At 36.5% G+C, this 27,953-nt stretch overlaps 1 protein-coding gene across 1 annotated transcript; it reads left to right on the forward strand.

The window, feature by feature from the left end:
- Window positions 1–27,253, forward strand: LOC140333797 (uncharacterized). The gene is made up of 7 exons (XM_072415704.1): window positions 1–344; window positions 11,712–12,658; window positions 18,842–18,908; window positions 19,665–19,761; window positions 21,531–21,673; window positions 23,993–24,226; window positions 24,688–27,253. Exons 1-7 carry the CDS (start codon window positions 153–155, stop codon window positions 25,351–25,353), a joined length of 2,346 nt encoding a protein of 781 aa, XP_072271805.1. The 5' UTR covers window positions 1–152; the 3' UTR covers window positions 25,354–27,253.
- The last annotated feature ends 700 nt before the right edge of the window (window positions 27,254–27,953 follow it).

The following is a 27,953-nucleotide window of genomic DNA, read 5'->3' on the forward strand; positions in this document are numbered from 1 at the left end:
TCAGTTTTTGCAGCTTCCTCTCAGTAGCTGCATTTTTGTAATTGCAGGAGAGCTGCTGAAGGAAGAAATAGAAATGCATCAACAAGGCGATTCCGCGAGCAGCCGGCAGAGGGCGCGGCGCGTGTTGTCCCAGTACGGCAGGTAATTGACCCATGTGGGGAGGGAGTGAGATTGGAAGGTTGAGCCAGAGAGAGGGGTCCAGGGTGGGGAAGCCAGTGTCTATCAGACATTCACATCACTTACTCCTCTGTCTTGGAGCTGCAGATGCCGATATGAGGACAGCTTGTGCAACATGGATTTTCCTGGCAACCTTATTCCTGTGGAATGCAGCAACAGAAAGCGAGGTAATTGCATGTCTCCTCATCAGTAGTGTACCTTTCAGGTGGTAATGGTGGTCCTGCAGACATTTGCACGAATAGACATGTTTTGTGCAGCCTCTGCATAGCTGGAGCCAGGATATACAAGGTCCACTCATGCTGCTGCAGTTTATTTAAAATGAGATGTTACAAGTGATTTCATAAGACAAGGAGAAAATTGGCAGCTTCATGTTACAGTTTTCCTAAATGCTCCCCCCCAGCCTGGTAGTAAATATCTTCATAACCCAAAAGGAAGTATGTTTGCTATCAAAATGGTAAATGCACACACTCCATATTCTATGGATGCACTCTTCAAATATGAAACCTTAAAATTCCATTGCAGCATTCTTAAAAACACTGCCATATGGTGAGTTTGTTTAACCAGAGTTATAAATAATTCATGATGCCATTTGTCTTATTATGTTTTGATTTCCATGGAGGCCAATATCCAATTCATTTGTAGCGTGTGTGAACGAAGGCTGCGCGTGTTTTCAAGTGGGACCATTTGGCGCACAAGCTGATGTTGATGCCGAATACTATATGTGAATGTGAGTGCATGCATGGAGATGAGGGATTTTGGAACCTGAGCCAGTTGTTCCTCCTGCTTGCCTATGACTGCTGTTCTTAATCAATTTCACGCCTACCTTAGCCAGAGAAGTGCACCCCCCTTTGGAATGCAGTCCAGTTATTTGAGGACACAGGGCTGCATTGATTCTGCAGCTCAATCTAATTAAAAGTGCATTGCTTGGCTAAAGAGCTTGAGGTGGGCTACTAACACATACATGCTTTCTTCATCAACGCAAACTTTCCTAATCACCCATTCAGACCTTTAATCTGGCTTGTGTACATTTCATAATTATTTAGGAGGAGAATTTGAGCTTTATATATGCAAGCTGCAAATATTTAGTTCAACTGGTGACACTGAATGGTGCAGCTGTCATTTGAGAAGGCTTTCCATTCACAAATATCTTGTGTAATAACACAAACAACAAATATACAATATTATATAATTTAAAAACATGGTCAGCTTGAGAATATTTTAAAAAATAAATACATAAAAACATACAATACAAATATATATATATATATATATATATATATATACATACATACATACATACATAAATACAGTGTTCTCCCCATCCCCTAGCTGGGTGCACCACCTGGCACTTTTCAGCAACCACCCCGCTGTTTTTAGGTGGTTATCAATGAGTTGGGTCACAATACCAGGGCTGCCACCCGCCTACAATTTCTTGCCACCCGGCCTAAAAAGATTTCTGTGTTGAGCACATATATAATAAAATACATCCAAGACCTAAGAGTCTGCTGTTTTTGGAATATTCAGCAAAGAAATGTTTTTCTGATAAAAAATTATCCTGTTGTAATTGCTTGCAGATAATCTTTTGTAGTTGTTTTATTTCTTTTAGGTTCTGGCACAAAAACCTATGTATCTTACTCATCTAGGTAGCCTTGAAGTAATTAAGAGGTTCACGACTAGCGGCCTTGGTAAACAATGGGATGTGATGTTTTGACAGGAGACAAGACAGTTGTTGGCTGATTGCTAAGCTACACGGGTATAGTAACCACACATGGCAATTTCATTCACATTGAATCTGCTTTGAATCACAGACACACTGAAATAAATAGGGGCAGCCTACCCAAAGCTTTTAATTTAAAAGAATCAATCGAATATGTTGGTGGTAGGATGCATTCAGTTTGGCATTCCTATATTTTTTCTGTATTAAATGCTATGTCAATATTTGGTAGTATGGCTTTGTCCTGATCAGTGGATGGGAGTAAAGAAAAACAATATAATGCATACATTATACAGAATAAAAAAATATTGCTGTTTAGGAAAAAAAATGTTTTTTTTGTGCCTTGATGAATCAAATGTCTGAAATATTTAAGAGAAAAATGCAGAATACCAAGTTGTTCTTTGCCTGGCTTCATTACATTTCACATTTCTAAACTTTGCTCTTGACAATGACATGACAGATTCTCTTTAGGAACAGCTTAATATAACATGGCAACTGTGGACACAGCTGCTTTACAGAATGGCCACTTAAAAAACTTTGTCTACATAAACACAACATTGTACCAACACAGCTGTGTCTACGGTTCTCAGTATGTTAAGAGTATCTTCCATGTTTAAATGTCTTTTTGATGTGAATTATGGAAAAAACACATACACAAGAAAGCAAGTGTTTATTTTATACAGACTGTGTCTTCTCTACCATGCAGTATTAAACCTGACAATCATGCTGGCTATAAATGTCTTGTATTTTTGATGACATTCTTGCTATCTGATTTGGTTGCCTTGTGTAGGTCTGGCTATGGGAGAAACAACAGGACTAGGCAAATGGGGATAATTACTCCAGGATGACAGGCGAGATAGTTGACTTCCCCCTTCCCCCATGTATTTGTTGTTGCTGCTAGTATAGTAAGTATTTCTGTGTGTTTGCCATAATAGATTCATTCTTTCATGTAAGAAGATTTAAAAAAAGCAAAAAAGCTTTTTTTCTATGTGGATGTAAGGAATAAATGTCTAGGTCACATTAACTAAAGCAAGAATGGGAACTTGTGTTTAGTTCAAACATCCACAAGGAATTAAAAGGTAGGACCTCCTCTGTACATTTTTGTTTGTTAAATTTACTTTACACTTTGAAAATGCAGAAATTCCATGTGGAGTCCTCATTAATGATATGTACAAGATTATGTTACTGCGGCCACCTCCAAACTGAACAATTTACATGGAATGTATCTCCAACGCTTTTTGTGGTAAAAATCTATTTTTTGTCCACTGTTAAAAATGTGCACATTTACTTCTCAATTAGTAAAGAATGTTGTCTAATTAGTAAACTATTTTTACTTTCCATTAATTAGTGAAACACGCAATACAGACTGGTCTCATTGAATGGCAGGATTAGGATGACACAGAATGGGGTTATTGGATCTTTCAGGCAGATATAAGGGTAAAATACAATCTCCTGGAACATGAAATGACTTTCTCTTATCTTACTGGTACCACTGGTACTTTCTCTTTTAATACTTAAGCTGCGTACACATATGCAAGTTTGCTGTTGGAAACAATCTATTGTGATCATTTCCAGAGACAAAAGAGTGACAGACATACGAATGAGTGCTGTTCTGTTCTATGTAGAGGGCCAAAACCCCTCTGTGCTCTTTTACATTTACTTGTACAGCAGTCGTTACCCGTTGGTTGTTCGTGGATTCCTCGGGACAGATCCATAAACTATGTTAGGCACTCTGTATACATATGTTAGATTCTTGCTTGACTGTTCGTATTGGGCAAGAATCATCCCATGTGTGTAGCCTTATCCATAGGATACAACTGCAGTATGGTAATCGTTTCTAGCACAGCCACATTTTACGCCAAACAAAACCCACAATTAAGCAAGGTAAATTCTAGTACCAATCCATTTTTAAAGTGAATACAAACTGTTTATAGAAGCAAGGTGATAGACTAAATAACTGTTTCATGGGCTAAATGTGCTTGCATACTACACAACACCTATTTCATATAATCAGTTTATTCAACCAGTAATTGGTTCAACCAAATGTGACACCCAAAGTGGAAAGAACAATAGATGACAGACTGCATTTCCCATATTTCTGGCATTATGGTGGAAACCATGTGTGTACTTAAGAGTGGGCAGGGTTTTTAGTTGCACGACAGGAGTCGGACATAGAGAGGTGCAAAGTTTGCCACTGCATGAGGACCCCACAACCTCCTCAGTCTCAAGGAGCCACCATGGGGGCCCCAATTTGGTTTTTTACAGGGACCCACTGTTGGCTTTGTCAACTGCACAGGATGTAGTTTGGGAGCAATTGTAGAAAACTAAATGGCATAAAAGGTCGGTTTTGGGTTGAGGAGGGCTTTGAGACCACAATGTAAATCGTTTTGAGTACTCCAAAAAGAACAAATACAGACAACCCAAAAAATGAAAGGCATGTGGGGTCTGCCAATGAAAGGTAAAGAAAACTTTGTATAAGGGGAAAAACAACTTAGAGGTGATTCAATATGTTATAGACATTGTTAAAAAAAGATTAGCAGTTAAATTTTTGTGTTCTGTATAAAACACGAGATGAGCCCAGCTGACAAAAAATAAGTATGCAGAAAAGGACTTTAGATCATCTGTATGAAGTTTGTGCGTTTACCTTCTATAGGTTTCCTCCTTTTTTTTTTCAAAAATTAGTATGTTCGTTGATTTCCCCCACAAATTTGCTCTCAGACTTTACTAATTACATATAACTATTATAGACTCTTTGGATTCTCTTCTGTGAGATGACTATGGACTATGTAAAAAGCCATTCATGGTATAAAATCCATCAACACATTCTGAATGAAGGCGTTGAGAATCTCTGCACAATTGAACTATCCAATTACATGAAATGCAAAATTTCCCTTATTTAATCTACACATGATTATTATTTATACTATTATATTGACATGCCAGTGAAAATGGTTTGCATTAGACACTTTGTTTTGCTGCTGATGTAAGAAATGTTATTTTTGGTACATTTTCACATTTTGATGTCCATTTCTGACCTGGTGAACTGGGTGTGCATAATTACAACTGATACAAAGTATTCACTTTCATTTTGAGAAATGTCATTCCTCTGAGATTCACACTTTTCTGTTGTGAAACGCTGATGCTTTGACCAAATGGTATAATAAAACCTGAGGTTTAGACTATTTTTCTTTTTTTTTTTTTTTTTAACGTGGATGTAAACCCAAGAACGAAAAGGTAATCTATTTCAGTGTTCATAGCACTACATATCCCTCTCCTATTGTGTGTAAATTCCCCCACCTACTAGATTGTAAGCTCTTCGGGGCAGGGTCCTCTCCTCCTATATCACTGTCTGTATTCTTCTGTCATTTGCAACCCCTATTTAATGTACAGCGCTGCATTATTTGTTGGTGCTAAATAAATCCTGTTTATTATTAATAATAATAATAATAATAATAATAATAGATCAACAGGTATTTGCTTGCACTTTTCAGACATTTAATACTAAACACTAAATACTAAACTTTTGAATATATAACGTAAAAATGTATTTATAACGTTCTGGTATTTTATGAACCACTTTACATAGTCAATAGACATGCCACCGACTGTCTCTCAGAGGAGTTCACAATCTGATGTGCACACTTAAGTCCTGTAAATGATTTTCACTAGAAACTACTTTTCCCATTGTTTCCAGTGACAGATAATAGAACGAGCGCTGTACACACAGCTCCCTTCTATTCTATGGAGATGGGGGGTGGGGGGTGGATGCATGAGCAACACCCTGCTGTACTTTCTTCTATATCTGTGAACAGAAGTCATTCCCGATTAGTCAATCATCAGTCTACCGCGGGGGATTGATGAATAAAGCTGCGTACACACGGCAAATTTTTCTCGCCCGATAATCGGTATCGGCCAATTATCGGGCGAAAATCTGCCGTGTGTACAGTCATCGGTGCTATACGATCGTTCGTAGATATCGTGCAGGATCGTTCGTCGTTCGTTTTCCGACGATAATAATTGGAAGTGTGTACGTAGCTTAATTCTTGTAAAATCATGTTGGTTTTGTTTCTTCATACAATACAAGGGACTAGTTTGTGGACACATGTGAGATATGATTGTTTCTTGGAAATTGGAGGTTAACCATTACTTTTTTTTATCTTATAACATTCTTTATACCTTGGTATGCCTGTTCTCATGAGCCACATGAGATATGCCTTTTTGTCATATTCCTTTTGTATTTGTTTATTCCCTTGTATTGGTTGTACTTCTTTGGTTTTATGAAAAAATCTATAAATAATAAATATTGAAATATAAAATACTTTTTTCTCAGTGGAAATTTTCCTTCCAGCCCTCATACTGCAGTTAGCTCCGCTGAGTGAGTTGAATAATAGCCACCCATTGGACAGGGAGAGGTGTACTGGAGTTTACTATATTTTTGGTGTCTTTTGAACTGCATAGTCATAAAAACGCCTAAGGCTAGGTACACATGTGCAATAATTATTGTTTGAAAACGAACGATCAATGATTATTCCTGATTATTTTGAACGATCGTATTGTGCGCAATTCTGTACATGCAGTAACGATACAATTGTTCAAATATAATCCACCAATATTGTACACACTAGATACGATCATTTGAACGATCATTCAAACAATGCAGGACCGTACACACAATAGATTACTGACGATCGTCGCCCAATCAGATCTGCTGGGACGGTCCTTTGTTTCCAGCAAGATTCCTCGTTTGTTGGTTGTGCACTTTTTTTTAACAATTATCAATCTGTCGTGGATCGTTTGTTTCCAATGACAATTATTGCATGTGTGTACGCAGCCTAACTCTTCAATTCTTGCTTACTCACAATGCAGAATACAAAGATCTCAAGGCTATGTATTCTTTTCCGAAAGATGCCAGTGCCAAGGTTCCACCACCAAAATCTACTAAAGCTGCGTACACACTTGCAATTTTTGTCGTTGGAAAGGATCTTTCACGATCCTTTCCAACGACAAGGGGCTGCAAGATGCATGAACGATGCTGTACATATAGCACCGTTCATGCTCTATGGAGAGGGGAGGGGGGGAGCGACGGAGCGGCACCCTGCTGCGCGCTCTCCCCTTCCCTTTCATTACGATCGGCCGTCGTCCATCGTCCGTTGATCCGGCAGGTCGGTCGTCCAGACGATGGACGACACCGACTGTACACACGGAAGATTTTCGCCCGATAATTGGCCGATACCGATTATCGGGCGATAAAAATCTGCCGTGTGTACGTAGCTTTAGACAAATATGTGGGCAGTCATTGCTGACCTCAGGCTAAGTAGTCTGGTTGCTTGGCCTGTCAATGGAACAAATATGTAGATTAACCAGTTGCAGACCTTGGACATGCCACATACACAAAGAAATGCAATGTTGTTAACATTGTTATTACATTGGGATCTATTTATAGATATTTTAATCCAATTTACACAACTTTCACCCAGAATTCACCTGTTGTTTCTTATTTTTAATGCTATTAAAATGTTTAAATTATATGTGAATGTTGTGTGAATTATGTGTGAAAGTTAGGCAAAAAGATTTAATAGTAGACCCCTTAGGATGCCTTATGTTAAATTTAGATCAAATAACCTTTGATCTGCATTTAGTGTTAATTTGAACAACTTTACAAGTGCAGAAAAGAAACTACATTTGATGTTTAACCCTTTAACTATTGAATAACACTAACTAGGCTAAAAAAAACCCTCTACCTTTTATCCCCTTACCAATTTTGTTTAAACTTATTTTTTTTTTTTTTTGGAATTGCATTGTGCAAAATTGTGATTTTAGTTTCATTATAAAGGAGGACAAAATTTTAAAATTAAATTTATACTTCTCTGCAGTTGCACTATTTTTTTATAAACTATCGCTGATAAAAAAAAAAAAAGTGGAGAATGTGTGGACTTTTCTGTGCTGTTGGCTTGCCATTGAATAGTATGTTAGGTTGTTGGGCCCTTCCATAGGTGATCCAGGTCAGGTCTTTTTTACATCACACTTTGAACAAGAAGTGGAATGGGTCATTATTTTTTGTGGTATTATATGTATGTTAAGCTTTTTTTACCACGACTCACTGATAATGGCTTTTCTGGTGTTTTCCATCAATAGAAGCCAAGTTTTGTTCAATAGGTAAGCCCTAACATGAACATTTGCCAAGTGTTGATTCTGAGATTTCATGGAGGTAGTGGTAGTCCCACACATCAAGGGTATGAACTGTTAGGTGTGGAGGAACATGTGCTGCTTTTTTTGAATAACAGCTTGGTTTCGCCCCAGGAGATCATATTTTTTTTTAAATTTGAGTATAATATAGGATGTAAAAAGAGAGTATTTCAAAGCTGACTTGAACTTGTGAGAATTGTATTATTGTTATAGGGGTACGCACACATGCTTAAATATTTCACGTTTTTTTATAAACAACTCTGTTCTTTTCTGTTTAGAGGGCAGGGGGCAGAATGAGCAAGTGGCACCCCGCTGCGCTCTCTCCCCTTCACTTGGATTACGGTCATTCATGGATCCACAAGGACAGATCCATTAACGAGACAGACAGCCGCTGTACACACGTCAGATATTCATCTGATACTGAAACGGTAATCAGAAGAGAATCATCTAACGTGTATGTAGTCTAAGACCCTTGACTATCCACAGCGTAAACAACTTTGTTTCATGTAAAGCCCAGGGTAATGTAAAACATAGCAGATTTCATTTTACACACTTTCTGCCAAGCCAACATTGTATACCTGTGTATCCATTTTGGTCCTAATGAAAGTGGGAATATTGTATAATGGAGAATGTAGAAGATCTGTAAGGGATCACTAGGAGGTATAAGGATCGTAGGAAGTTTTTTTAACCAGTCTCTAAGGTGTGGTGCCAAGCTTGCTAAGGTATATTTGCAAAGGTTGGGCATTTTAGGGCCAACTGACTGATAGAAAGGTGTAATTTAGCTTTAGCTTGATAAGGTTTTTCTGTTGCCAGATACATTTAGAAATAATGATGTAAAGGCTATTGATGTTTTTGAGTAGGATTGAGATGGTTTGACATTGTAAAGGACATTCAAAACACTTATGTTTACTGAGTGGAAGGTCTTCTCTAATCTTGTAATTCCTTAGGCATTTTTGTTATGAATGGGATTTAAAATAAAGAATATAAATTGGGAATATGAATGTAGGTACTTGGTATAGTCGGGTCAGTATGGTGGTGTTTTGTTAGGTAAAGATTTAAGCTGGAATTTATCTTCTGTATGGTCCCGAATCATTCATTAAGTAATTGATGGTTAGATGTAAGTATGTATTAATCTGATTAATCTAGAAATTATATAAAGTTGTTTTTTAGGTCCAATATGAGCCCAATGTCCTAAAAAAAAAAAGAGCTGTCTCATCAAATTCATAGCCACTTGAAAACCTGCAATAGCATCTAAAGGGGATCTAGCCAAGAGATCTTTAGTTATATTATATAGGGCAATATAGGGGAAACTTTGTCAAGCTCCTTTTTTTGCAAAGAATTGGAGTGGATAAGTTGACCATCATGTAGATTTTGGGGGTTGGAGTTGTGTATAAAGTATCTATAAATGGCAAATGGGCCACAAAAACCCATATGTGCAGTGTCCAATTATTTTTCAAAGGTTTTCTCCATGTCCTAGGCTAACCCTGGCCTAGATGGACACCCTCTAGTGTTTTAACACTATCACAAGCTGAATACTTCTTTACTCCCCAAAACAAACCTAAGAGTTTTTTAACTTTGTTAGGAGATTAACCAACTATGAAAACAGAAGACAGTATAGTACATGATTCTTGCTTTATTGTAAAAGAACTGTCACATGTTTGAAAAGTTAATGTTCTGGAGGCGTGCATGGTCCCTTAGTCACGGCAACATAGGGACTTCAACTTCTGTTTTCATAAGTTCTACACAGTAGAAAAGAGTAAAGAGTAGATGTAAAGAGTGCATTCCTATCACGGACAAAGGTTCTCAAACCAATCTGCTTGGATTGTAGACAAATATTTTCAAGGTAGCATTAGCTTCCTTCAATATATATATATATATACAATATATATATATATAAGTCAATATTGCCAATAGAAAGCCTCCTAAACCTAAAATTACTATATATGTATAACTGTGCTATCTTAGGTAATAACAATGGTATCCCCAAATAAACTGACCTGAGGTGGTATAACAAACAGCAGTTGTGTTTCTTGGTCTATATACTTCTAGGCCATTGCCTCAGAAATCATTGAAGCCATTGGATCGGCATAGCAGCCAGACAACTAGCATGTTTAGAAGCTGTGATTAGCAACAATCATTCATGTTCTCTTAGTACAGTATCTAAGTTAACATTTGAATGAGTTATTGGTTGTGTCTGGTAATACATGTTACCTCCTCCTTTTCCTGGCAATTCCAAGACCCAATAAGTGTCTTGTTTGGGCGAGGTTGTCATTAGTATTAGCCCTGTGTAAGCTAAAAAAAAATACACATTGGGCTATTAAAGGGTTTTCTACTGAAGGCACCAGCAGACGAGCATTCCATAGAAGAGTGCAAGACATCTGCAAGAATTTTAGGTTGTCAAGAGAATCTGTCACTTTGATCTGTGTTGCAGAAGCACAACAAGGCTGTCTGTGGACCTCCATTCTTCTTTTGGATGAGCAGGGAGTATTGCAAGATATATTGCATGGCATTTCTGGTCTATAGTTTAAGTAATTAAACCTAACGTGGTATTCATTGGAACCTCACTTAATTATCCAGATGAACAGAGATCCTGTGCACAGAGATTAAGGTGCACATTTCTGTTTTGCTTCATCCCAGACTAAACCATATCCATATTTTTCTGGTGTCTTTTCCCTAAAACTTTAGTAGCAATATTCTTTCACTAGGTTTTTTTATTACTGACCAAGTATTTTACTCTCAAGAGATGTAGGCCAACAAGTGAATAAATTCCTCTAAAATTAGATGTCAGTTGTGGATGAAATTGGCAGGTAATTGTTTCAAACACAGGGTAAATTGTTGTATTAGCTACAAAGTCTAAACATGTTCATTCAAATAATCCTTTACACTTTCTTGCTGAATTGCTGTTCCTTGTAAATGCACAGCTTAAATTAGTTCTTTCTTTGTCCAGTTAAACCGAGCTAGCCATAGGTTCCTCTTGCTGGCTTTGTAACTGTGCACTTTGCATGTTTGGGTTCATCGCAACACAGTAGGAACAGTATTATCTGGGGTAAAATGTGAGGATTCCTTCTCTTTTTCTCTGTAGTAATGCCAGTTTTCCATTACTCTAAGCAGATAACCAGCAACTCTGACAGTTTTTATTTTTTAAATGCATTCCCCATATTGTAGATGGTATCCAGATGTCTTTTTAAGTTCTGCGTTTTTGTTTCCATTTTTGCCAGTGAAAGTTATTTTTGTTAGATGAAAGAGAAATTTCCTTAAATTAAACACTCATCAGATGTTTGGAATGCTCTTTTGTGGCGTGATCTATGTTCTTTCTGTTTGTTTTTGCAGCTCAAGTATGTAGCTTTAATGCAAATTGATTATGTGCAGTTCTTCTATTTTATGCTGCCAAACACAAGCTAAAACAGGTTTCATAAAGAGATTTGCATTGAACTCATATGTTATAGCAAACATTTATTTTAGTTATTATTTATAGTTATTTAAATTGACAGCTTGAATGGTGGTAAACATTGCCTGAAGATAGAAATATCCCTTTTATTTTGAAATATAGCTAGTTTTTTGTACACATTTTTTACAGTGGACTTGCATGATGTGTAATGCAATTTTTAAATCTTTTGTTCTGTTTATGTTCTAGGTTTATTATGGATGTGGTGCTATCATGAACCCCACAGGTAGAGACCTTATTCTGTCTCCAGGTTTCCCCAACAACTACATTCCCGGTTCACATTGTTTATGGCAGATCTTTGTGCCTGCTGGCTCCAGCATAGAGATAGAAACCCTTGACTTTGACATATATGAGAGCGCAATTGACAGTGACCCTGCTATCGGCTTTCCATCATCTGACTTGGGTTACCAATTAGCTCAAAAAAGAGCTATGGACCAAACTACTTTGCCAAATGACTTGGAAATGGTTCCATCAGAATATGGTGAACACTCCAATAAAGCCAGCAACCAAGTTATTACACCTGAGAGATGGGATGAGACTAGCAATAATGGAATAAAGTCTCCATCGAAATCTCAAGATCTGTCCAGCAATCAAAATATTTCCAGTGTTTGGCCAGACACACTGCAAACAGAGCTGCTGTCTACAGTTACACAAATTTCTGATCGCTCTTCCCAAGACTACAACAAGCCTATGAATCTTCTGGCATCCTTCACTTCTAGGATAACAACCACTGTTGTTCAGCAGGTGAGTGAAGATGCAACATCGTCATCTATACACTTTGAAACTGACTCCTTTACTACTTTGCCTCCAGTACTGGAAGTGTGCCCGCTGGATGTCCTCTACATCACCGACCTTATCACTTATTCCTCACGCTTTTGTGGATCAAATTCTCCAATAAACAAAAATCTTACCTTTGGGTCACCTGTTGAAATAATTGAGGTGGTTTTGGAGCTAATCACAACCACTAATCATGGCCGAGGTTTTGCCCTTCTTATTACTTACCATAATGAGTCGCTGGTGACTGCTTTGGGTGTTCAGGAAAGCCACAGCAGAGAAAATATTGTGCTGCTAGCTGTGGTTGCTGCTACCATTTCCTTTACTTTCATCTTGGTGCTGGTGCTTTGCTTGGCTTTTAGGTAAGATTCCATTTTTAATCTTGACCCACTGTGATGCTGTTCATTTTGTTCATGGTTATGTTTAATATATTGTACAAATAATGTAAAATTGTTGGCAATTTAAACTGACAATATTGTGACAAAAACAATATGAAGGTGTACTACTGTGATTATTGAATACAGACAGCTGAAACTGTATACATTATATTTTTTCTCCTGCCAGAGCCTTCATATTGGTTCTGTATTGTGATCAATGGACTCATTAACAAAGTGCCTGACAGGTAGAAGGGGCAATGACCAAGCTTTATTTTTCAAGAACGTTCAAGCTTTTTATATCTATGTATCAACTTATTGTTTAAAAAAAATCCTCCCTTGGAAATGGCCAAGTTTTGTTGTCATAGTACATTGACTCATAGGTTTTTTTTTTTTTTTTTTTTTTTTTTTTTTTTACTTTTTACATGGATCGACATAAATAGACTTTTATGTCAAAATGAAATCCAATATCTGCAGTGTATGCAATATATAGCATTAAATTAGTATGCCGTATTTGCCAAAGGTAAATCTTTTATCCTCAGGGATTTTTGCTACCATTTGCTCAGTTTGAATTGCCCAGCTTTGTGAAAAAATTGTTCTTTGTTCTTGTGTTCAGTGTGACTGCATTTATTTCAGTGCTGCTTCTGATACTGCAAGGAAAGGCTTCATGAGTAAACAGTGTTGTCTTGTGCTTTCCATGTGTTGCATAATTCGTGCTGCTTGTTATTTAATTTTACAAAACAATGTAGTTTTGAACTCAGGACAAATATTCACTGCAACCACAAGTTCTCTCTTGTTAGAGAAAATGACATAACAATGTAGTGGTAATCTGAGATTTGAGTAAAAGTATACCTATCATATTAAAAGTATATGCAGACTGCTATCACTGATCTTCGGAAAATGCTAGTTGTCTGGCAACGTCTAGATATATTACCAAGATCCAGACCTAAAATATACATTATGTATAAGGTGGTTACAGTAAGATGGCACTGTTCTGGTTATTTTGTTAAATTTTTATTTCAGTATAATAAAGTGTGGGGGGAGGGGGTAAGAAACAGAACAATATGGTTACAAACCAGGGTTTAGGATTGAAAAAAGGGAACAATGAAAAGACAATAGGTCATAAAGGAAGTGGTAGTTTTTAATATGGTACTGCATAGTAAGGAAAAACAATAGTACACCAAGCGGGTAGCCACTTTATAATCTCAATCAGTGTTAAAGGAGTCTGGAAGTTAAGGTGGAGGACATGATGGGAAATGTTGGGTTGTGGAGGAGGCTGGGTCACTAGTACCATTGGGAAATATAGCATAGCATTAAAATGATGCTGCTAAAATGTTTTTGTTCTTTTTATTCAAGGAATGTAATATATGTTATCGTCTTAGTTTTCATTTGATTGTTGTTACAATCAAGTAAACAATACGGCATGCACCTGTTTCACAGCTCAAATATCCATCAATCTATGTGTGGGTCATTTGAGCTGTAACCAGATCATGCATGCATGTATGTGTGCACATGCGTGTATTGTGTGCAAGCAGTTTTTCTCCCAAGTAAACATATAGATAAGTGTAAGTAAACATCGAGATAAAATTTAAACCTGTGATTTTTTTTGGAAATATATTTCAAGATTTAAATCATTGAAATAGTATGCATGATTTCTTTATTGGTCAATGTGATCAATATATCAATCTGTGTGGGAAGAGTTTTCTCTTGCCATCTGGGATGTAAATATCTGAAGCTGACTATGTTTTGCGAAACGCGTTTAATTGAGTACTCAGAGCTTGAGTACAGATATTGGGAAGATACAAGAGATTGGTACTTTGTGATATTGATGTGATCATTTGTAATTTTACCATGTGTGCAAGCAATTTGAGATGTGTTATAATGCTGCAATATCACTGAAGGTTGATATTGTAACTCATGATTTATTGTTAAATAATCACAGTGGCCAACACACACTGGCATTGAGCTGCAGAATGAGGCCCCAAGAATTTATTTCATAGCAAAAATGTTGTTTAAGAATAGACTTTGAAATCTAGAGGATCTATTTATAAAACGGGGAATCTGACATTTCCTCATGTGAATCTTCAAAGGTCCATGTGTTTTAATGACAGTAATTAATTCCATTAAGGGAATGTCAGATTCCCTGTTTTATAAATAGAGGCCTAAATGTATAGTGGTTTTGTGCTTTTTTTTTTTTATGGTCAGGACTAAACTTGTACATTTAAAGAAATAATTTGATAATGCAGTACAAAATATAACATGTGTGTTATGTATGTGTTTTCTTCATCTAGCAAGTGGGGTATAGACTTTTTTTTACTGCTCCATCTATCAGATGTTGGGGGAAAAAAGCTTGTTGTTTACAGAGATCCCTAGCTCAAGGTGAAATCAGATGGCTTGATCAGTTCCATTAAGAAAAACATTATTTATTCCAGGAATGTATTTGATATGACTAGAATAAGAAGAATACTGATATACTGTCTCTGTAGCTAATCTGCAGTGCACTGGGAACCCTTTCATGACTATTACATGTTTATTTGTACAACATAGGTTGTATAGATATAATAAAATATTTGTACTCCTTTAGTGAGGTTTAAATGAAACCTTGCACATTAATAATTCGTATTTTCGTATCTAGTAAGCAAGTAACGCTTTGTAGGCAGTTTTCATGTTTTACATGTTATCTTTAAAGTTGACCTATTATTTAAACAACGGGAACCACTTTATGGTTGCCAAAAAAAAAATCCCCCAAAACTTAAATTCAGTTTTACAGTCTTTTTGTCTAGGTGATGATTTTCTCTCTTCCTTCTGCCATTTGCCCTCTTGGAAAGCTGAGGATCTCATGAGAATATTCTCCTGAAATACCATTAGACAGTATGATATCTAAGAGTAACTTTTTTTTGTTTTAAAAGTAAATTTCCTAACATTTGGTCGGTGTTGAGGGCAGAGAAATATTTCCTCTTGGTACTTACAGTTGTAAATGTTGTCCAAATAAAAGTGCTTGTTTGACCACTCATACTCTGGTGTGACCTCTGGCTTGCTAGGTTCATGTTCCCCAGCAATATACATTTTTATGTGACCTATTTTATAGGTTGTCCAAGCGTTAGATGTAAAGAATGATGTCTGTCTAAAATGCACATATTAATCATTCCAAAATACTTTATAGCACGTCTGAGCGACATTTAGGTTCATTATTTGTGCAATGTACTCTGTAAAGCAAAACAGGTGCTGTAAAAATATATATTTTTTAATAAAAATAATAAATTAGTTCCAGGTCCAGGATAGGAAGGGGATGGGGGTGCACGACAGTATTTAGTGCACGGCAGTATTTAAGCAGTTACAGTGTTAGTAATAATGATTAATGATTAATTGATTATTAATGATGCATTTTTTTATAGTGGTAATCTTATTATGGGAACCATATTTTGAGAAAGGATGATTGTCATTTACGATTGCTGTTATCTTTTTGTGTCCATTGTCCTGATTTTTTTTTTTACCCTTGCAAAGTGTAGATTGCCCCCATTCCTTGGGCTACATACACACGTGCAAAAATTGTTGTTGGAAGGGGTCCTTCACAATCGTTTCCAACGACTAACGACTGCACGATGCATGAAGGAGCTCTGTACATACAGCACCGTTTCCTCTCTTTGGCAAGGGAAGGGGGAGAGCGACGAAGCGGCACCTCGCTGCACTCTTTCCTTCACTTGCAGGTCGTTCGTCGTCCATCGTCTGTGGATCTGCCAGGACAGCCGTTCAGGTGATGGATGGTGAGTGCTGTACACACGCAAGATTCTCGTCTGATCAGCCCTGAGCCGAATATTGGACGAGAACCATTGTGTGTATACATAGCCTTAATTATTGTTTGTCTTTGTTGCCAAAAAAAACAAAGGCCACACAGTTTTTTATGTTTAGATAAGTTAGAGGTGGGTCTGTTAAGAAAGGCATCCCATGGGGTTTTAAATATCTCTTTGTTTAGAAGGGATCAGAGTAAGATCAGTTTCCTGAGTTGTTGTTTTTTTTTTACTGTGTGTGTTTGAGTATTACAACCCCTAAATCAGTGTGTGTGTGTGTATATATATATATATATATATATATATATATATATATATATATATATATGTTTATTTATTTATTTTCATAAGAAAAGTACTTTGCAGAAGTGCTCTTGGACAAAGAAGTTGTTTAAGCAATTTGCAGATGCCCTTCAGATATTATCCCATTCCAGGGCATCCAAGGTTTCTTCCAAGTCTTCTTCCAATGTAAACATGTGTGGAAGTTTGTAGGTGTCAGTGGTGTGAGTGAAAAGAAGAGGTCTGAAGCTTGCGGTGGTATGGTCATACAGTCAGGGAAAGGATGTAAGGGGAAGTTATGAAACTTAGAACTCAAGTGAAGGGGTGTCCCAGTTATCCTTGAAGTATTGAAAGGATTTAATATTGCCAAACAAGAGGAGGTTGTGAACAGCCAAAGATAGATTTTCATGGGATAAGTGGGCAATTTAGAATGTTTACCAAGGTGAGGTGAGATTAAGCTATTGCTTATTACCTGCCTATTATAAAGGATTACATGGCCAGGAGTACTTTAGATGTCTTGAAGCTTGGAAGTATTCCTTAAGGGTGTCAGATGTCAGGAGAGTCGGGTAAAGCCAGCTTTAGCAGGACAACATAAAATAAGAAACTGCTTGTAAACTTTATAACAATATTGTTTAGATGTGCAATGCTTTCCAAGATAAAATGGTCCATCTAGTGTTCAGTGATGTAATAGGTGTAATATATGGAGAATTTTGGGTTCCCACGTTTGTCTCCCCATATGAAGGAATCAAAACTCTCTGTATATTCTTTGTGTGCTATACTTTATTTGGCATGATATTAGATTCCAAAAATCCAGGTTTTTTCCTAGATACATGATCTGAATTTGTGCACATGTCAGAATTAAGTATCGGCCAATAATTTATGGTCGTCAGTGACACTGAAATATAGTTACTTTGTGATAATAAAACAGAACTGAAATTAAGGCATTCACTTTGGTGTTTTGCAGTTGTTTGGGTCTTTTTCTCACTAGCCATTGGGTTTATGCAAGGTCACCAAGGAGGCATATGGCGGGCACAGTCTGTTCTGCCATTGATTGTCTTTTCTGGCTCATCTGTAGTGCCACAAATTGATACTGGACACTGTGTCTTGTTTACTGTGTGTTGTATCTGAAAGGGTCATTTGTTAGTTAGCCAGAAATTCTAACCTTGTTTGGCCAGCATTAGTTGTCTGAAAGAATGCCTTCGTTCATTCTCTGTGGGTAATGTCATTGTGCAGGACCAAAGCTCAACAAATTCCACAAATGGAATCTCATCTTTCCCAGTCTATTTTTCAGTATCTTCTTTTTGCATAGAATATACAATCTTACCGATTCAGGACCTTATACAAACTCCTTTATTATAATGTTCCCAAGCTCACATACTAAATTCAACTACTAGTGAAGTAAATGTGATTTTTTTTTCTGACGTTTTTAGACTAAAGTAATGCAAAAAGCAGAAATGGGCTGCATTGTGGAGATGAGTAACTACAATTTAATTTTTAGCATTGTATAAACTAAATGAGTTCTACTTTTTTTTTTCTTCCCTTCCTGTTTGATAAATTGTGGTCAATTTGACAGGAAATGAATGGTAATCCAGAGGCAAGCCTTTACTTAAAATTAGCTTTTCAAACAGAAAGGAGAGAATGGCCATTTGGGCCTTGTGTACGTTAGGGTTCAATAAATGCCTGCTGCTCGAGGTAAGACTTGCTGCTGGATAACCACAAACACATAGTTAAAACAAATTTTGACCTGACATACATTTTCAGTACATTTAGTGTTAAATATAAGAATGCGTTATGTTGCATGTTATTGTTTTCTGTGTTATTTTTAATAAGCCATTTACTGTTGTCTTGTAATTTAGATAAAATGTTGCAGGTGTATATAAATTAGCCATTGTGGATTGAATAGAAACATAAGCTTTAGGAAATTCCAATGAAGTACATTTCTCCATGTTGTGTAAATGTTAGATAAAGATTTATGTTTTTGTTTATATATTGGAATGTGATGCAGGAATATTATGCTGGAAAGAAAAACATATCCGCCTTAATTCTTTTCCTAATAGATATTCGACTTAGACAAATGACAGTGTGTTATGTGTTGGCTATCTAGGCAGAAGATATGCCCCAAGAGACAGGAAAATGACAACCAGATCAGAGAGGCGACAACACAGGTGGTGGTAAGTAGGACAAAAATCTATTGTTTATTTTTTACAAGTGCTATAGATTTTCTATGTGGTGTAATAGACAAGGGTCAGATATTTGACTATAAACATGTTTAAAATAGCTATAGAGCATGTGGTAATGTTTTATACAATCAACAATCCTTGTAACAGCTATGTCTAGGTTCTGAGGTTCTAGAGATCTAAAAAAAAGTCTAAAATTGGGGAACAATAGAAACGTCACACATGTATAGTTCCTTGTCTTTTATTATTATTTGTTATGGTCTGGCTGAGCTATATTCTGTCTGGGTCCAGGCTGGCTGAATACAATTTAACTGGCAGGGAACCCTAGTACCCACCCTGCACATGTTCTATAGCTGTACCCTTGTATATCTGTTCCATAACTCACCCCCCAATTTCTTATCTCCTTCATCAACATTTTCCCCCCTTACATTTTACCAATGAACACGTCAGCTTGCCCATGTCACCTTGCTGTCAGCCCTGACAGTATTAAATGGGTTGCAATCAACCTGCTTTGCCTACCCCCAAAGTAGAACATTTTGTGAGAAATAGTATGGCACCAAGAAAGTAGAACATATTCTAGTAATGTTGTTTTTTTTTTAACTGATACATATCAGCTTAGTATGGAAAAATGTTGCAGTTATTGGAGTTACATGTAAGAAAAGTATATGCTGTGTGTTACCAGCTTAAAAAAATGCCTTCTCACTTGCTTAAAGTAGTTAATGTGTATTATTAATGTGCATTTGTTTTCAGAATGGGATTCAAAATACAGGCTTGGATGTCAGTGAATTACAGTTGGTGGTGGCAGAAGATGATTTTCAGAATAGGGCACTGGAATCTACCAGTCAAGGTACAGTTTGTACAGTCAAACAGGTTGACAGAAAGTGTAGGCTTAACAAAAAACAGATGTTTCCTGGCTGACCAATCTTAGGAAAATAATATTCCATTCAGCATAGACGCAAATATAAATATTTGTTTGCATTGTTCCACAGAATGTGTTCTGACCGCAATGTAAAATCAGGGGGTAACTTAAAGTACTCCTGTCCTGGGGTCATGTGATCACACACATGCACAGTAGGCAACTTCCAGTACCAAGTATTATTACCCTGAGAACTCCAATTTAGTGTCCTGAACCAATTCTGCACCCCTTATTGAAAGAGCTAACTTTTGGGTATTAAGAGCTTTAGTACACTTCTTCTGCCTCTATTTTTTTTTTGCATGACAGGCAAATCGATTGTGGGTGGGATTGTACATTTCCATATACAAATATCAGCTTTTGTGAAACTATTTGAATGCTCACCATTTTTGGTGGCTTGTAGCAGTGGATCTGCTGCAAAAACTAGGAAATAACCTAAATAATACTTTTTTTACACAAGTGAGTACATGGTATTCAGCTGGCACTTTGCTTATTGCTTTACTATACCAGATGTGCTTTGTTACCCCTAAAAATTATATTAAAGACGTATGTTTTCTGTAGAATAATTCAGCTTCTCTCCCTGTGATTAATAAACCATGGGATGAGATTAAACGGCTTACAGACATAAGATTCTTGTAAAAATTCAAGCTCCAGTAAGCATCCCTCCCCACAGGGTTACCCTTGTCCAGCAGACTACAACTACATCTAACCTGGCAGTGGAGGTGATGGGGATTACAACACTGGTCCATACAAGTCTCATCGACAGTTACACCAATCACACCTAAAATCCACTACCAGAAACCTGTCTTTCATCCTTGGTTATAATGCTACTACAAAATGATGCATCATTATTATCCTTTATTTATAAAGCGCCAACATATTATGCAGCACTGTACAATAAATAGGAGTGTACAGAAAGTTAATTTTTTTTTAGCTTGCCATTTTTTTTTTATTTGGAGGTGTTGGTGTATGCATAGCTCAGTTTAGTGGCATTTGGTAGAATAGGCTTTCATGCGTTGCACCAATTTGTTCTTAAAATTAGGCAAGAAGCTTTACCTTTATTAAATTCCACATTTGACACATTTTACTTGTTTTTTTACAATAATTTATTACTTCTTGGTTGACCTAGACACACAAAATTAGTATGGATGTCTGTGAACTTTTTAGCACATTGTTAGTACACAAGATTGTACTGGTAAAGCATCAAACATAGAGGAAAGAATACAAATTCCATACAAGCAGCATCCTAGATGGTAGATGAGCCCAGAACCTTAATGCACAAAGACAACATTTTTAGACCGATAACTACTTGACTGTTCATGTTATATCATAACAATCCTAACATTTTTTATTTTGTATATTCAAAGGGGTTTCTTGCATTTAAATAGGAAAATGTTATTTTATTAGTTCTAGAGAACTGGGAATGCAACATTTTTATAATTGTGTCCATGTTTTCTTACTATAGAATAGAACAATCTAACAGTGCTTTTCTGCTGTTCTAGTTTTATTGTCAGGAACTGAAGAGGATAACATAATTTTATTGAGATATTGTTTTCAGTGAAATCTGAGGCGTTCTAGATGTTTTTATTAAGCTTTCTGCATGATTATTGTGTAAGCTCCCTGCTTGACTTGTCTTTTTGAAATACAATGTCTGGCTGCAGGGCAAACATCTTTCTTTTTACTTTTTTCTTCTTGTACTGTAGCTGCAGATGTTTCTCAGCAGATGCATCAGGAAGATCCCACTTCGTCCACAATCACAGTGACTGATTCCCACAGTGATGAAGTTTTTGTTATCTCAGCTGGAGATAACACAGAATGTTTCACTTTTAATACATATCCACTACAGGTCAGTATATGGTGTTTAAACTATGACTATTAGACATTTAAAAATGGTTGATCTCACCTGGTATAAACAAATATTGAATGCTCCTTTTAAGATTAAATGTTTAGCTTACCACTTCAATGACTTGCTAACAGATTATCCTTAGTTATTTTACATTTCTCATCTTTTCCTATAACTTATTTACTCTGAATACTTTTTGCTTTCTTTTCCTTTACATGAACAGTTCCAAGCGTATTACTACTTTTCTACTTTGAATATCATATCTGCTCATTTATAGTATGTCATCATATCTGATTGCTATTTATCCCACTGATCTATCGAGGTGAACAGTCTTATCTGCTTGGACACGGGGTATGTCTGGTACCTTACGTGTTCCCAATATGCAGTCTGATTTATTTACGGCCATCTTGTTATCAATCTATAAATATCCCTGCATTCCATCCCAGTGAACACAATTTAATATTTGATCTAATTTAGTAAGTTCAAAAGTATTCATTGTACAATCACCTAATGCAGTTTTCCAGTAATCAGGAAAAGGAAAATGGTTTATTTACTTTGCAAATATATATGTATATTGTACATTTCTGGCCTCTGAATGTAATATAATATGTACCTTGTATATGTTGTGAAGTGCTACATTTTTATACTGTTTTGACTGCATATGCAATATGTCTGAAAATATGACACTACAGTATTTTACAAAGCCAGCACCAACAATTCAGCTAATGATGCAGTTTTATGAATTTACAAATATATAATCTTACATCCACAAACAACCACAATGACTTTTCATTCATAGACTAACAAATAAACTATTCTTCAAACACTTAATTGCAGAAGCTGAAATTTTGGTTAAACCCCAGCATGTTTTTTGTATGGAAGTGGGGAGCCCTGGTAGGTCTCTATTGTTACAGAACCTAACTAACAATAAAAGCATTAATAGTATTAAATAGGGAATGTTAGAATTTCTAGTTGAAGTATAATCTAGGTTTTGATCTTATTTAACATAAATACGTATTTAACATAAAAGCCCATGTTGTGTAAATCTAGTATGATCCTATATTCTCAACCTCCTTATGACATGCAATTTAAGAAAGAACAGCATAACATGTTCTTAACTGGTAAGATGATTGTTCATTCAATATTACTCAAATCCCAGATAAATAGAATTGCTCTCACGCTACTTAGCTATGTTCATAGTAAGCTTCTTGTGTGTGGGATTCCTTTATCACTACAAAACACACTGTTCTCCTAATGCAAATACCTTCTGCAATCATTTGGAATACTTTTTATGATAAATGCCCTTCCAGATTAGATAAAATCATTTGTTTTTTTTTTCTAATTAACCATAATGAGGGGAGGGAGGACAGTGTGCCTAAATCTAGTCACCTAGCTTAGTTTGCAGTTTTTTATATTGTATAACTTTGTGTAAGGTAGTTTGTTGTTCTTACTCTTGTGTAGTTGGTTCATACCCCTTCAATGGAGATTAGATTTGGCTGTCTGATGCCAACACTTGACTTACATCTGTCCATATTGAGCTGCAGTCTGATACCCATTTTTTTCTCACCCATAGAGCAAGTAAATATGACACCACACAGAAACATCCTCAGCCTTCCCCTTTTGTTTAACTGGCATATTCTCCAAATGAATTCTTTTTTATTACAGTTTTTTTTTTTTTTTTACTGTCTACACCTCTTTTTGGGAGGTTTACCCTCTTGCTTTTTCTTGCTGAGTATTGTTGCTGGTACAATGAATGCAAATGAAGAGCACAAAAATTAAATCTATTCATTTACACTCTTAGGACCATTTTAGACCCACAGTGATTCGCAGCATTTTGCCAGGGGCCCAGCCATGATCATAACCCCCACTGTTCAAGTGAATGGGGGAGGTTGGGCATCAAGTTTTGCTTGCGGCTGTGGCAGATTGTGGTGCAGTTACCCAAAGGGACAAGTCTCTTTTGGCCCTGTGATTATTCTCTGAAAATTTGTACAATGGCCATAGCCGCGTGCCATTGTAGTCACCCACAGTGCGGTTTGCCATTTACTGTTTGCCCGGGGACAACCATGCAGTTCCACGCCATTAGTGTTAAAGAGCCCTAAGAATTTTCGCATTTTCAGTTTATACTTAAAAATCTCAACAAACAGTTATTTCTCCACGTGACAGATTTTATATACTTTTTTGGATTAGTTTATTGGATATTCATAATAATTAGTATATATTATATTATAATCAGTGTTAATTGAATAGTACATAGACATAGTACAAAGATTTCATGCTACCAATGTCATCTGTGTCTTACACCAATATGGATGTGTTTTGCAGGAAGGAAACTTAAAAAGGAGTGTAACTAGTCCTGCTTCAGTATCTGACTGGCTAACTTCAGATTACACCAGTGTCGATCTGAGTGGGGATGATAAAACCAGTGAAGTAGATGAAGTGGATGCATCCAGACATAGGACCTGGAGCTCACGTACCTTTAACAATCTCTTGCCTCAACTACAAATGAAATGGCGAAGCCGGTCCTCCAGTGGTTCCTTCACCAAACTGGTAGACAGTGTAAGTCCTTAAAATCATATGTTGTCATTTTAAATATTTACACTTTGATTGCAATCTGTAAGGTCTGTAAAGGTGACATTCTTCCCACTCATCAGCAAGGTGAGAAGCATTCTTCCCAGTGATCCATATACTGTGTGAGCTGGTAATATAGTAATTATAGAAGGGATTCCCTAGGACCTGAAAATTATCCCAAAGGTTCTCTCATGTTATTAAGGTCATGAAAGGCTGATCCAGACTTTTCCCAATGTAAATAATTGGGAATTTACTTCACTCCTTAGTGACCATCAATATATATTAGGAGATGCCCTTAATACCAGACAATTTTTTTAAGATTGTCCATATAGCCCCGAGGTGACAGATAAAACATAATACTTTGAATGTGGCATTCCTAGTTGCTAAAAGTAGTTAAAAATATAAAATTGCAAAACTTTACATAATTTCAATATTTCTGGGCTTTACAGTGTTGCGCAGCACCTGTCAAGATGCATAATCCTAAGAATCCTAGGAGAGTTGGTTCTGCTGTACACATAGGTGAACATTCCACTCATCTTTTCTCAGACTCCTCTGACAGTAATGCTTCTTACCCTCTTACACATTCTGCAAAACTCCAGAGAAAACTTGCACCGTGTAACCTCAGAAGGACACGCCCATACTTTGGTTTACTAAATGACTGTGACCAAAAGTCTCTAAGTATGAAGGAGGAGCGCACCCCTTGTCCGACATTTGCCATGGAGTTTACAAGCTTATCCAAAACGGCAGGCAATGGAATCCGACCTAAAGAGCTCTCGCTAGATTTTGAGACTCCAAGCACAGTTTTTGTTATTTGTGAAGAGGCAGATGACCAGCAGCCTTTGGTACTTGATGACCAACTTAGTCCAGTCACAGAGTGCCTGTCTAAAAACCATGTTGGGTACACAGAAGATGACCTAGCATCTATAAAGTCTTGCTCCAATGTAAGCACAGGAATAAATTCAATGGGAGATTCCACTGTTCAGCGCATGGAAAATATATCGTCTTTAGGCTCAACTCAAAACTTAAGCAGTCAGTGTACTAAGGTTGTTGGTAGACAGAGCACTGCGATGTGTACAAATTTTCCATCCACACCAATAGGATTAGTTACAGAATGACTGAACTTTTTATGCTCAAAGACTTTATAAATTACACACCCTGAAACACATTCAAAGGATTTGGGAAGTCTTGCCACCACTACCTAATGACCTTAAATAATCCCATATACTCCTGACCAACAGATTTTCCTGTGCTCACTCTATACCAGACTGCCAAGTAAAGCACTGAAAAAAGTGGAGAAAATACAGTGCCAAATACTGTGTTGAAAGGAAAGTAAGTGCCAGCTTTAACACTTTTTTTCCATCGCATTGGGCTGTAAACCACTCCTTTTCCATCCACATGTGCCTTCATTCCTTCCTAATGGACAGTGTTAAGTTCTGTCAACTTGTCAGATTTATACCAGTTCTCGATCATGCCCCTTTTATGATAAGTTATTGCATGCTATGCAGCTGTTCCACACACATGGAGTAAAAGAGAATCTGCTTTGGCAAAAATCAGCAATAGATGAAATTACAAGGGAGTTTTGGTGCTGCTCATTTCACACACTCCTAAATTATACTTATGTTTGTTTTGTTTTTTGTTTGGATGAATTGAGTATCAACAAGTAAACACCAAGAACATTTGTTAATGATTTGTAACGCACATAGGAAAGTGAAGTTTATATCACAAGCCTTTCTAAAACGCACAATAAAACACTGGGATAAAAACTCCAGCAGCCCTATAAGCTGCCACTGTTCACTCTCTGTTTTTTGGAGGAACATTCTGCAAATAATGTACTTTGGTCACTTGCACACTGTGCTCCTCTAACTATGCTGCTTCTTTTCATGTATTGCCATCCTTAATACTATGCTAGACAATGGCATTTGAAATGCCTATTAATCATTGACCAAGGCTTTATTGTATACATTAATATTGTAAATAATAAATGTTTTAAGGAATCAACTTTTATAGCAGTGCTGCACAAATACACACAACAATAACTAATGTTTCAGGGTTATTTTTCCTAATGATAGATTTTCTTCCTTTTCTTTACCTATTTTATACATTTCATTATAATTTTCAGAGCTGTAACAGTTTACAGCATTGGTTATTTGAACAGATATGGCACATGAAATGAGCTTTGAAGACTTGCCTGCAATAAATTTTTGTATATTGAAAACCATGTACAACTGTTCTCTGTTGCGCCAAAATGCCAGCCAGCCGTTTCCTGAAAATGGTCGTTATTATGACTTGCTGATAAAATTACTAATATGTTCCTCATGAGATAAAAAAATAAAATAAAAATGTTTGCATTATTTGCCACCTGTGCATAGCTGAGAAAGGTCACTCTGCTTAATTTAGATTAATATTAAACAGGATTTATATAGTGCAAACATATTGTACTGTAAAATACAAGAAAAGTTTTGTATGTATATGTCTTCTGAAAGTGGCTCTTTGCAGCATGAGTTGGTGCAATGTTCTGTATTAAAGTATTACCTTCTACAAGGAGAGAATGTTTGTTTTTGTTAAATGAGGATTCAAATCAGCACCAAAAGACTGAACGATCAGTATCCACACAGACAAGTTTTAGATGACTGCCAAGTATTTACCCCCAAATCTGCTGCTGTGTTTTTATCAGCAGCGCCCATAATCAGACTGGGTATGTATGGGCCTGTAGAGAACATAGACTTATAATGGCTGACAGCTCTACTTATTCCAAGGTAAAAATGTATTATTAGGCGTTATATGTTTAGGTGCTCTTAAAAAAAAAAAAAAAAAGAAGGAACTGGAACCACTTTTATGCTATAATGATGCATTTTATTCTAGCTTTGTAGGCTGTACTGACAAATGCTTGTAGAATAAAACAGGCAGAGAAATGGGAAAATAGACTGTGGATATCTGATTTAATCAATCGCCTTATTCAAAGACATTTCTAGCTGCTTTTTGTATTGTGGTTTAAATAAAATAATTTACAGTGTATGTTGTGGTCTATATATATATATCAGTTTATGTACTTTGGTATTGACCTGCATTGATATACAACTTCTAATGGGTGCTAAAGTGGAACCTATTTTCAATAATTACATCATTGATAGGGTGGCATGTGCTTACCTGGTGTACATTGTTTATTCTAGCACATAAATTGGGTTTTGTAATGTATGTGGGGGGAGGCTGGCACTGCTTTTGGTGCATTCTTACATAAATTTTTACTGTGTAAATGTAGTGTGGGGTTCCTTACTGGTAATGAACAGCAGATAATTAAAAAAAAAAAATAATTTTCCAACACTGAGGGGTTAAGCCCTGCTTCTGAAAATATTAGATGACTGCCTGTTATGTGAAAGGTTATTCTAATCCCAGAACACACGTCAGTAGTCAGAATAAATGGCTGCATTATTGATCTATAGACAAACTAACACATATGTGACATTTAGGATAGGGCCAGAGTAGTAAGAATTTTCAGTTTTCATTGGGAAGAGTTCCCTGTTCAATCAGTAACTTCTTATCTTCCTGATAACGCAATGGTCATATAAACAATTAGGGGGTAATTCATCTTAATCCCAGCTAGCCATAAATATAACAGGACATGGGGTTCTAACCTTACCCACTACATCCAAAATGTTAGAGATAAATTTTCAATATAAATGGTAAAAATAGACTGTTGAAGGCCTACTGGAAACTA

This window comes from Pyxicephalus adspersus, chromosome 6, assembly GCF_032062135.1.
Source record: "Pyxicephalus adspersus chromosome 6, UCB_Pads_2.0, whole genome shotgun sequence".
In the NCBI taxonomy this organism is placed as follows: Eukaryota; Metazoa; Chordata; class Amphibia; order Anura; family Pyxicephalidae; genus Pyxicephalus; species Pyxicephalus adspersus.

Excerpts from the sequence above, each read along its gene's own strand:
- LOC140333797 (XM_072415704.1), top strand. The coding sequence starts at position 153 with ATGTGGGGAGGGAGTGAGATTGGAAGGTTGAGCCAGAGAGAGGGGTCC. Across the intron at positions 19,762-21,530 it reads ACTGGAATCTACCAGTCAAG|CTGCAGATGTTTCTCAGCAG; the intron begins GTACAGTTTGTA and ends CTTGTACTGTAG. Across the intron at positions 21,674-23,992 it reads TTAATACATATCCACTACAG|GAAGGAAACTTAAAAAGGAG; the intron begins GTCAGTATATGG and ends TGTGTTTTGCAG.